This window comes from Coenobita brevimanus, chromosome 23 (assembly GCF_032717465.1).
Source record: "Coenobita brevimanus isolate Jiangsu-jjx chromosome 23, ASM3271746v2, whole genome shotgun sequence".
Lineage (NCBI taxonomy): Eukaryota > Metazoa > Arthropoda > Malacostraca > Decapoda > Coenobitidae > Coenobita > Coenobita brevimanus.
In genome coordinates, this window is record NC_136976.1 from 43565246 (window position 1) to 43577335 (window position 12090).

The 12090-nt window shown below is 41.8% G+C and overlaps 1 protein-coding gene across 1 annotated transcript; it reads left to right on the forward strand.

The window, feature by feature from the left end:
* Positions 1 to 1757: 1757 nt before the first annotated feature.
* LOC145392684 (zinc finger protein 862-like) lies at positions 1758 to 2717 on the forward strand. The gene has a single exon (XM_080266992.1). It carries the CDS (start codon positions 1758 to 1760, stop codon positions 2715 to 2717), a length of 960 nt encoding a protein of 319 aa, XP_080123118.1.
* Positions 2718 to 12090: the final 9373 nt, after the last annotated feature.

The window sequence follows — 12090 nt, forward strand, 5'->3', positions numbered from 1 at the left end:
ACACACACACACACATCTGCCGGACACGCTCGTCCTCTGAAACATGACACATCTATAGTCCTCACACTAAGCTCAAAGTTCAAGACGCCTCAGCACCCATTAACCCTCTCTAGACAAGTCAAGCGCCAGACGGCTTTGCTTAACTGAAAGTGAGTCGTAAGTCGCCATTAATCCTTTCTTGGTCGGAACAACTTACACGTTTATCACAGCTAACGCAGACACTATAGCCAATAGAGAGTGTTCATCGCTGGCTTAAAGTTATTTACCAGTGAACAGCACAAAAAGGGAAAGAAAAAAAAAAAAAATAGGTCTGGGGTCAAGCTGGAGAGAGACGCCTTCACCTGGTGAGACCGATACATTCGGGTGGTTCCGCTGCTCATTTATGAAAATGTTCCTGAACTCATTCCATAGCATCAAAAGGAGGATAGTGGACCGCAGGCGAAGGGCAACTTCAGCCTGCAGTCGACTAGATTTATGTTCAGATGAGCCTGAGGCTAGATTAACAATAACGATTTTTTTAATTTATTCATTTAGTTGCAAAGGGACACTGGATTGAAAAACAGTTGTGTAGGAAAAAAAATCACAGAGGACTTAAGGAACAAAAGAGATTAAGAAACCATCTCCTATAAACACTTGTATGAGATACAAATACTCATTCATTTTTTCATTCCATCATATACTAAGGTAAATTTAATAATTATACAGCCACTAATAATAATAATAATAATGATAATAATAATTATAATCATCATCATCATACCCATTTTCCCACATATGGATGGAATAAGGCAAGATACAAAAACATGGACAAACACATAACGGTGAGAGTTATCAGCAACATTCCCCATGATATGGGTCATACAATTACCAACACAACATGAAAGTGCCTTGGATCCAGGCCTCATCTCACAGGCCTTACCATCTCTAGGCTGCGGCCACACCGAGCGCGACGAGCGGGGAGGTAGCGTCAAGCGATGAGTGACGAGGTAAGCGTCAACGCGATATCGTATGTCCAGATAAGAAGCGGTTAGCGGCAACCTCGCGGGCGACAGACTCAGTGATGCCACTCCTATGTTTTTCCACCTAGATCTATGTTATTTTGGGTCGGCCTAGGTGTCTAGGTTTTTTTTTTTTTTTTTTTTTACAAAAAACCATTAATCTATGTTTTTTTGTGGAAGTTTGGGCTCAAATGTTAAATATTAGATTATTGTCCTTGTTATTGATGCCAATTTCTTCGTAACCCAGTCAGAAATTATTTGTTATGTAATGCTCGTTCAATACTCTTCCTACATCTTCCCTCTCCTGGGGTCCGGGCCCTCACCGTAAGTCAGAGAGTTTGACAGGAACGATACCTGTGGGAACAGGAAACGCGTTGGTTGGACCGGGTGGGTGGGTGGTGGGTATGCGTTGCATCAGTACATACGTTACAGTGACAGCGATCGGGTGCCTCACCAGTGCAGTATTATTTAGCAAGGATAGTGGTTTCTAGTGTTTTACCAGGCTTCAAAATGAGCAACTCCGACTCTGAGGAGCCTGACTGTAGAGCAGACAACACTCCACCACGAAAAAAGACTAAATTTTCGTACAAATAAGCATTCAAACAAGAGTGGATGACAGACGAGGATTTCAAAGGCTGGGTCAAGCCTGATCCCAAAGACAAATTTAGTGCATTGTGTACTGTATGTGATTGCAAGCTAAAAAGCTGCAATAAAACTCGCTTACTTAGCTACAAATCCTCTTCGAAGCATACAAAAAACATGGCTTCAAAGAAGGCTACAACAATTATTGAAAAGTTTGTTACTAAGAAAAAAGAACCAGACCCGAAAGATAAAGTGCACAAAGCTGAACTGCTGCTGACAGCATATATGGCAGAGCATGATATGCCATTTTCACAAGCAGAACATTTGTTTCCCCTACTGAAAAAAATGTTTCCCGAGTGTGATGTCGCACAAAAAATGACACTTAAGAAGACCAAGGCCTCATATGTAATGCAAGACGGTATTGCGTGGGAGGAAAGCCATGAAATTGCAAAAATTTGCCAAGAAAATAAATTTTCTTTGCTGATCGATGAAAGTACCGACGTGTCAGTGTCACAGATTCTTGCAGTGGTAGTGAGATTTTTTGACAGTAAAAAGGCCAAAGTAACTGATGCTTTGCTAGACGTCGTTGAAGTCGATGACGGTAGTGCTGACAGTCTGTACAAAGCTGTGAAAGGCTTGCTTGAAGAGAAAAACATACCGCTCTGCAACATTATCTGGTTTGCCAGTGACAACTGTTCAGCCATGCTGGGCAGTATCAATGGTTTTCAGGCGCTTTTGAAAAAAGATGTCCCCTCAGTTTTTGTTCTAGAGTGTATATGTCATTCTTTTGCCCTATGTGCAAGCCACGCGTGTGCTCAGTTACCCTCATATTTAGGGCAGTTCCTGAGAGACATTTGCTGTTACTTCTCTCGTAGCAGTAAACGACTACACCAGTTCCAATTGATTCAAGATATCATTCATACCCCAAAACACAGAATGTTAAAGCTCTCGCAGACTCGATGGCTTTCAAGGGGCAAAGTCATATCTCGTATCTTAGAGCAGTGGGATGCCTTGCTACTTTTCTTTCAAGAAATGAAAACGGAGTCAGTGAAGCTCAATGGGGCAGCAGAAATTTACAGTGATGAAAAATCAAGGCACAAAACACATGCTATTATTTCTAAATTATGTTCTAAGTAAGGTTGACAAAATGAACGTGGAGTTCCAGTCAGAATATTTCAGACTTGATAGTCTCTACTCCACAATTGCAAGTGAATATCGAAATGTATTGGGAATGTTTATGAAAGATGAAATACTGATAACAGAGAAGTTGGCCAACATAAATCCTTCTGATTCATCGAAGTTCAAAACTCTGGACAATCTAAACGTTGGTGGTCGATGTGAAACATGACTGATGAAGGAACCACTTCAAGATGAAGTGAAGAAAAGATTCCTCTTCGACTGTAGGAAATTTTTGGTTGAGCTGTGTCAGCAAATGAGAAAGAGATTCACATTTGAAGAGGAAAGTGTATTAGCTCTTCTACGAGTGTTGGACCCAAAACTAGCACGGTTTCCCCAAAGAAATGTGGCAATTGCTAAACTCGCATATCCTTTCCCTATGCTTGTGAATGAACATGACTTGGATAAATTGCAAGACCAGTGGAATGATTTATTGCATGCAAAGGAACATCTGCAAAACTTGACTCAGAGAGCTACTTCCTTCTGGCATGAACTTAGCAAAGTTAAAGACGGCAATAATGAGTCAAAGTTTGATATAGTCAAAATTTATGTGTGTACTTCTGGCTTTGCCTCACTCGTCAGCATGTGGTGAGAGAGTATTCTCAAAAATAAATATGATAAAGAACAAGAAAACAAACAGGTTGCATTACAGTACAGTTGCAAACAGACTCCATGCTAAGCAAGCAATAGCCCGTCGAGAAGTGCCATGTTATGAATGGGAACCATCCGTGTCTCATTAATGACTTGAAAAGTGGCCTCTGTCACCAACGACATCTGGATAGAATCAAGAAGAACGAGGTGCTAACTCTTCATCCTGGCCAACCAAGTGACGAATCTGATACTGACGATCCACATCCCGTTTTTGTCCAATAAGTCACTTCTGAAGGCAATTTTTTAGTTTATTTGCTTTTTTGATAGTATATAGTACGGTGTATACTAAGCTTACATTGTTAATTTTCTGTATTTTTCATTTTTTTTTTTTTTTTTAGCCCCGTCTAGGTGATTTTGAGGTAGCTGTCTAGGTTTTTCTCATTTCTGGGAGTGGCAACATTGGCGACAGTTAGTCAGAAGCTGTTCATCGGTGCAGACATGCCATTGTCCAAGATGTCAAGAAAATTGTTCCTTACTGAAAATGCACATCTGAAACTAGATCATCTGCCTGTGAAGAGACCTTGGGTTCACGAATAGAATGAGGAGAGAGATGAACGTAGTGAATTTTATCATGTGTACCAACAATCTCGGTTGTTTGATGATAAATTTCATGAGTATTTACGTATGAGCCAAGGGACTTTTGATTTTTTGCTCACCAAAGTTGAAGTGAGGCTGGCCAAAGCCACAATGAACTACAGACAGCCCATCGCTCCTGAGCATTTTAGTTTATCAGTTACAAAAGTAATAGGGTATTTGTACACATAAAGGTAGGTGTGGGCGCTCACCATCCACTCACTCGATGTAGTGCTGCTTTCGGGTGCCTGCCCTTTCCTTTCTTCCTTCTTTTCTTCCTTCCTCTTCTGTCTATCTCTCCTTCATTCTTTCCCCTTCCCTCTGTGTATGGGCGACTCTACACTGAGTAACAATCCCAATGGTCTCGTACACCAGGAAACCATTTACTATGCTGGGTGGTAACCATATAACCAAATTATGGCACCTTGGTGGTTTAGTGGGTACTTAGGGAGCTCCAGTCGGATTGAGCCGGTGCAAGTTTATATCCAAGGGATGGCTGGGGTTTATTGCTTACGAAATGCTACTCAGATGAGTGAGGCTGGTCACTCTCATCTTAAATGTCATTAACAACTTGCCTAGCCCCGGGCTCCTACGCTCCTCATGGGGCAACACTGGATTTGATGATGAATGAATGAATAAAGTTTCAATGTCTAACTGATATTAATGTCTTTATTTGACGATACCGTAAAGATTATTTATCATGTGATTAATTATTCTTGATTTTTCATGTATACTTTTTCACGATACCAGTTTCTACTGATTGCCTGTAATGAAATATCCACTGGACATTTCACTATCTGCTGAATTATATTTCATAGATTTCTGTACTGATAAATAACAAAATTTTCGATGTTCATTACATAAATACGTACACACATACTTTCAGTGTATACATTTATGTTTATTAGTTATAAGCCTACGTTGTAACAGAGTGAACTGAGCACTAAATACTAGTATGAATTCCAGACATTACTGGTTTTTGATAGGTTTTATAACAACAATGGAACAAACATTACTTAAGCAATCTTATGACAAAATAATGGCTCGATTATAACTTACCATCTGTATGCAGCTGTTCACAGATATCCTCCCAGTGTTTCTTCAACACTCCAGTATTTTTGTGAAGTGGATCAGTTGGATCCCTCACAGCTCTCCTGTGGTACACGGCTCCAATAAGTTGTTCAGTGGACATAATTACCAAACCTAACCGCCCCAACACGCAGTACCAGCTCGAATGAATGATGATGCAAATGCGTGGGGAGTGGGGATGTCGCTAGGCGGTGCGCGACATTTTGGAACATGCTGCATCGCGTAGCGACGAGCGTGGAGGGTGAGCGGGGCGACAAACCTCCCCGCTCATTCAGTGTGGCCACCCACACAAAATTTAGTGTGTTTTATCGTGTCGCCTCATCCCTCCCCGCTCAAGTCGCCCTGCTCGCCGCGTTCGGTGTGGCCTCAGCCTAAAGACAAGAAGTGACGCAGAGAAGGGGAAAAGAAATGGAAGAGGCCTGGGATATGGCGCTTGGGGAAGGGAGAGTTGCCCACGCCAGGCTACAGTAAATGGTCTCAAAGGAAGGGTTTAAAAATATCTGGAAATCAAGAGGCGTATTGATGTGGATGTGACAAAGACGAAATACGGGTAAAGCACTGAGAGGTGTGGTGGGGATCCATGAAAGTTGTGTGGTAGGGTCTGTTGGGATGGTGTAGTTTGGAGTGGTGCGATGGGATGTATGAGATTTGAGTGGGGTAGAGGGGTACATGAGAGTAATGTGGTATGGGATGCGATACTGAGATGTATGATTGTTGTGGTATGGGGCAGTGTGATGTGGGTATATCAGAGTAGTGTGGTATGGGGTGATGTGGTGGGTTAGGGTATATAAGAATGGTATGGTATGGGGTGTTGTGCGGCGTGTGAGTGGTATGGTAAGGGGGATGATGAGGAGAGAGAGAGTGTGTGCGCGCGCGCGCGCGTGTGTGTGTGTGTGTGTGTGTGTGTGTGTGTGTGTGTGTGTGTGTGTGTGTGTGTGATGTGGTATGAAGTGGTGGGGTGGGGGTGTATTGGAGCAGTATGGTGGGGGTATGCGAGTGGTGTGATGGAATGTATGAAAGTGGTGAGGTAGAGTGTTTGGAAGTTGTGTGTGGGGTATATAAGAGTGGTGTGATGTAGTTAGGGTACCGGTATATGTGTGTGGTATCCGGTGAATGGATGAAGCGTGTGCGGGGTAGGGAAGCAGTATGTGCAAGACTGGTGTTCGGTGCTCCTGATATATGAGTGGTGTGGTTGAATTTAATTAAGCTGTTGTGTTGATCGTGGAATTAGAAGAACTGAATGCAAAAGACGCTCATGCAAAAGTAACACAATCTTAGCATTTCTTGATCTCTACAACCAACATCCTGCTTCGTTCAAGGAGATGGAATAGTCATTCTCGCCACTAATGCAGATTCAAGGTCACTTTGTAAAAACTTTTACGTCAGCCAGAAAAGACATCAAGAAGGTCTGATTGTGTAGTGATGATATGCGAGAATATAGCTGTGTGAATGGATGCATGGAAATAGTATGCAACATGTCTATGAGAGTGGTGTGGAGAGTGTTGTAAGACTGGTGTAGTGGGATTCTAGAAAGGTGTGTGATGGGGTCCAGTTAAATTATGTTGTTTATGGAGTCACAACATCTGAATGCACAAGAAACTTACGCAACAGCAGCTTCTTCAGGCGTAAGTGAAGTTTCTGAAGCCCACGAAACCATGCTTTAGCTGGAGTCAGAAATGAGAGATTTAAAAAAAAAAAAAAAAAAAAGACTGACGGTGCCTACAGGAATGGAATCAGATGGATCCGGCCTCGAAACCCATCAGTAACCATATCGTTTCGGTTAAGTTAGAAAAGGTTAGGTAAGATTGATTAAGCTAAGTTATTTAGGTTAACTGGTTAGGTGTGATTAAGTTAAATTATTTTAGGATAGATTAGATTATGTTTGCAGGGACGAAAAATTGGGACGTATTGGCATTCGGGCCAGAACGACCTGAAAGAGCAAAAATATTAAACATATCGGTATGACGGTACTGCATAAGAAATATGGTGTTGTAGGATCTTTGAGAGTAGTGTGGTGTGGATGTATGAAATATGTGATGGGAGTGTATACCAGTGGTGTGATGGCGTGAACGACACTGGTGTGGAGGTATGCATGACAGTGGGCTTGTGGGGTTGTAAAGAGTCGCGCAATCGTCTGCATGATAGAGGGATGTTTGGAGAGACTGGCGTGTAATGGGGAGTGTATGAAAATGCAATGGTGTGGCGAGGGAGAACGAGAGTGGTATGGCTGGAATAAATTTGAGGTATAATAATGGTGTGGTGTGGACACTGAAAATGGTGTGATAGTATGTATTGGAGTGGTGATGTTGGAGTACATGCGAGTAAGTTAGTGGTGTTTATTAGAGTGGCATGGTGGGTGTCTATGATACTGACGTGGTGAGATATTTTCGTGTTGAAGACGTATGACAATACGCTGATGAGGTTTACGAGATTATGTTGCGGCGATGCATATGGAGAGACTGCGTGCATGAGAGTGGTGCGGCGGTGTGTATGAGAGTTGTGTGGTGGGGAGTATAAGAGTATTGTGGGGGTATGAGTGTATGGTGGTGGAGATACGATAGTGGTACGACGGTGTATATGAGAGTGGTGAGGTGATGTGTATCAGAGTGATGTGGTGCAGTGTTTGAGAGTGGTGGGGTGTTGTGTATGGGAAAGATGGAGTGGGGTGTATACTGTAGGTGAGATGGGGTGGGGTGTTTGAATTTGTGGGGTGGGAGTGATGTTGGGTGTCTGAGACTGGCGGGGTGGGATGTACGGAAGAGATGGGGTATGAGAGTGTTGCGATTGTGGTACGAGAGAGGTGTGGTCGGGTTTATGAGAATGTGTGGTGGAGTGTATGAGAACTGTGTCGAAGGGGAGGTATGAGAGTGGTGTGGTGGGGGTTTGAGAGTGGTGTGGAGTGGTGGGGATGAGTGGTGTGATGGGGGTATGAGAGTGGTGTGGTGAGGGGGTGTGAGAATAGTGGGGCGGATGTATGAGAGTTGTGGGGTGAGGGGTGTGAGGAATTTCAAGCATAGCAACTTAGGACATTCTTCGTAAAAGTGAAAGGACATACAATGCTTTCCGTAGTAGCCTTGCACAGCACGAGTATATGCTGCAATAGGGTCTTTGTTAATACCATTTAGGTGTCTGAGGAGGAGGAGAGTTGGGGAGAAGGAACAGAGGTCGGATAGCAAGCCCGGCGTTATGAAGGAAACTTAATGGAAGGGAGGAGAGGAAACAATGGGAATAACTACAAATGGAAAACTGACAGGAACAAACCTAGTGATCCTTTCCCAGGTTACCTGTTGCGGAGAACACTTTGATTATATGTTTTCTCTAAGTAGATCAAGATGTACTGGGGAATGGAGGGGGACGGGAATGGAGGATTGAGAAATGGAGGATAAATGGAAGAAGAACAAAGAGGGTTAGCGATATATGATGAGGAAAGAGAAGTAAAGGCAGGGGAGTGGGGAGGAGGGGAGAAATGTAAGAGGATGGGATGGGAGAGTATGGGAATGGAAATAAAGGGAGAGGGAGTGAAGGGTGAGAGAGGGGAGGGGGGAATAGGCAGGGTGTGGAGAGAAATGGGGATAAATGGAGTGGTAGTCAAAGAGGGGGACAGCGAATAGGGGGGAGGGTATTTTGATGGTGGACGGGGGAAGAAGGAGCGAGGAGAAGGAAGAAGGAGCGGAAAGAAAGGGGCAGAGAATGGATTAGCAAGAAGGCGCTAGCTAATGGGAAAGATACGCGGTGTGTGTGTGTGTGTGTGTGTGTGTGTGTGTGTGTGTGTGTGTGTGTGTGTGTGTGTGTGTGTGTGTGTGTGTGTGTGTGTGTGTGTGAGAGAGAGAGAGAGAGAGATCTTAAGGGCCTTTGTACACACCCTTCACCTCCCACTCCTCACTCGCGCCTGGCAACACCTACAACCAGCAATTATTTCTAAATCCTATGACCAGGAAGAACGGGAGGAGGGGGTACCAAGAAGAAGAAGAAGAAATAAAAAAAGAAAGAAGAGGTGGAGGAGGAGGAGGAGGAGGAAATGAGAAGGGTGGTGATAGAGGGAGGAGTGTGGATATATGAGGGGGAGTAAGAGGAAGGGGGCAGAAAGAGGAGGAAGAGCCAGGGCAAAGGAAGGAGGGAGAATAGAAGAAGAGGAAGAGGAAGATGTATTGTTGAGGAACTGAGATTTATAATGAAAGTGTGGGAGTTAAAGAAAATGCAAGTGAAACGAGAAGGGAAAGGAAGACTGCCTAAAAGAAAGGACGATGTACGAGAAAGCTATGGAAGAATGGAATACAATAGAGAGACAGAGAGGATCTCTCCGCGTGCGTGCCTGTCTGTGTGTGTGTGTGTGTGTGTGTGTGTATGTGTTTGTTCTTACCTAATTGTATCTTTACAGGAATGAGTCAAGCTCGTACTGTCCCGTATCTTAGACCATATTTATGTACATATCCTTAAATTTGTGAATTGTTTTGGCGCACACTATTTCATTCGGTAGTGCATTCCATTGATCAATTGCTCTGTTTGGGAAACTGAATTTCCTTACGTCTTTATCACCTCTCTCTTATGCAGTTTTTTGCAGTGTCCTCTTGCTGATGCTTCTCCATATGTTAAGTAATCATTTATGTCTATTTTCTCCTTTCCTGATATGCACTTATATAGCATTATCATGTCACCTCTTTTCCTTCTCTCCTGTAGTGTTGGTAGATTCAGTTTATTTAGTCTTTCTTCGTAGCTTAGGTCCCTTAAGCTTGGTATCCATCTTGTAGCGGCCCTTTGAACTTTTTCAATCTTGTCTATATGCTTTTTGAGATGAGGACTCAAGACTATTGATGCATATTCCAGGGTTGGTCTAATGAATGATGTTATTATCCTTCTTAGCATGTCTTCATTTATGTATGTGAATGCTATTCTCATATTTGCAAGCAGTGTATACATGTTCCGTACCTTCTCGCTGATGTGGTCAGCCGGAGATAGTCTGTTATTGATAATCACACCTAGGTCTTTCTCTCTTTCTGATGTGTATAGGGCTTTATTTCCTAACTTATAATCCCAATCAGGTCTTTTTCCACTTTAACCAAACTTGATTACATGACACTTGTCCACATTGAATTCCATTTGCCATGTACTACTCCATTCATGAAGTTTATTTAATTCTTCTTGTAGCTCCCTACAAGAGTCTGTGCTAGTAATTCTCCTTTGTATTTTTGCATCATCTGCAAACATATTCAGATAGCTCTCATTTCCAGTGTTACTGTTTATATCATTATGTACACTAAAAACATGATTGGTGCCAGCACCGAACCCTGTGGTACTCCACTAGTCACTTCTTTCCATGATGAGTAGTTTCCTCTTAGTACTGTCCTCATTTCTCTTTTTATGAGAAAGTCTTGCATCCAACAAAACAGTTTGCCTCGAATCCCTCCTTGATGGTACAGCTTCCATAAAAGTCTTTGGTGTGGTACTGTGTCAAAAGCTTTCTTAAAATCTAAATAGATACTGTCCACCCATCCTTCCCTTTCCTGTATTGTGTTTGTTACTCTGTCATAGTAGCTCAACAGATTAGTAACACATGATTTTCCTTTTCTGAAACCAAACTGTCTTTCTCTTATCATACTGTGTTCTTCTAGATGATTTACCCAAGCTTTTCTTATAAGTTTTTCTAATACCTTGCTTACAACACTGGTCAGTGATACTGGTCGGTAGTTGAGAGGATTTTGTCTATTTCCTTTCTTGAATAAGGGGACTATATTTGCTTTTTTCCAAATATCAGATAGTTTCCCTTGACTCAAGGATTTCTTGAAAATTAAAAATAATGGTTTACTTAACTCCTTTGCACATTCTCGTAACACCCAACATGAAATTTCATCAGGACCACTTGCTTTTCCTCTGTCTAATCTACTTAACTCCTCCTGTATTACTTTTTCTGCTATTTGTATATCTGGTAGTATGTGTGGACATGCGTGTTCCACATAGTCCCTCTCAAAAATTTTTTCTTCTGTAAAAACTAATTGGAAATTCTTATTTAGTGCTTCACAAATATCTTTCTCTTGTGTATAAGTGATTCCCTCGTCCGTAATGGATTGTATTATATCTTTTACTTTGGTTTTGCTTCTGATATAGCTGTAAAACAGCTTTGGTTGATCACTACTTTTATTTATATCCTCCTCAAACTGTTTTTGGGCTTCCCTCCTTATTCTTGTATAGTCGTTTCTTGCCTGTTTGTAATTATTATACGCTCTTTCACTATTGTGTCTTCTGTATCTATTCCACAACAAATCTCTTCTTTCTTTTGATTTTTTACATTCTGTATTGAACCATTTCTGTATTTTCTTATCTGCTTCTTTGTGCTGTGGGATGTACTTCTGGACTCCTATTTCATAAAATTCACAAAAATTTTTATATACAGCATTTAAATCTTGTCCTCTAAGCTCATTTTCCCAATCAACTTCTAAGAAATACTTCTTTAGGTCTTGATAATTTCCCTTTTTATAGTTTAGGCTCTTTTTGTAACTGTCATTGCTGTTTACTATGTCATATGCTACCCTGAAGTTATAATTTAGTACTGCATGATCGCTTTTGCCGAGTGGAGGGTGATATATTAAACTGTCAGTCATTTTCTTGCCTAGTAAATATTAGATCTAGCACTGAAGGTACATCAAGTCCTCTTTTTCTAGTGGTTTCCCTCACATGTTGCGTTAAGAAAAACTCTTGTATGAGATCCAGGAGCTTTTGGTCCCAACAGCTTTCTTGGCTATTTATATCTAGAGTATTCCAATTTATGTTTGTATTGAAGTCCCCAGTTAGTATAATTCTTTCCGATTTCTCTTCCATTTTATGTAGCAAGGATCTTATACTCTGAATTGTACTCTCTGCCAGGTCCTCATATTCGTCTCTTTCCCATGTGTTTGATCTGGGTGGCATATACAAATTGGCTACAATTACTTTACCTTCAGATGTGTCGATCTCTACTGCAATCAGTTCTACTTGTGATGGTATATCTAGGTTTATTTCCTTGACTTTTAGATTTTTCTTAGTTAAT

Excerpts from the sequence above, each read along its gene's own strand:
- LOC145392684 (XM_080266992.1), top strand. The coding sequence starts at position 1,758 with ATGGCTTCAAAGAAGGCTACAACAATTATTGAAAAGTTTGTTACTAAG.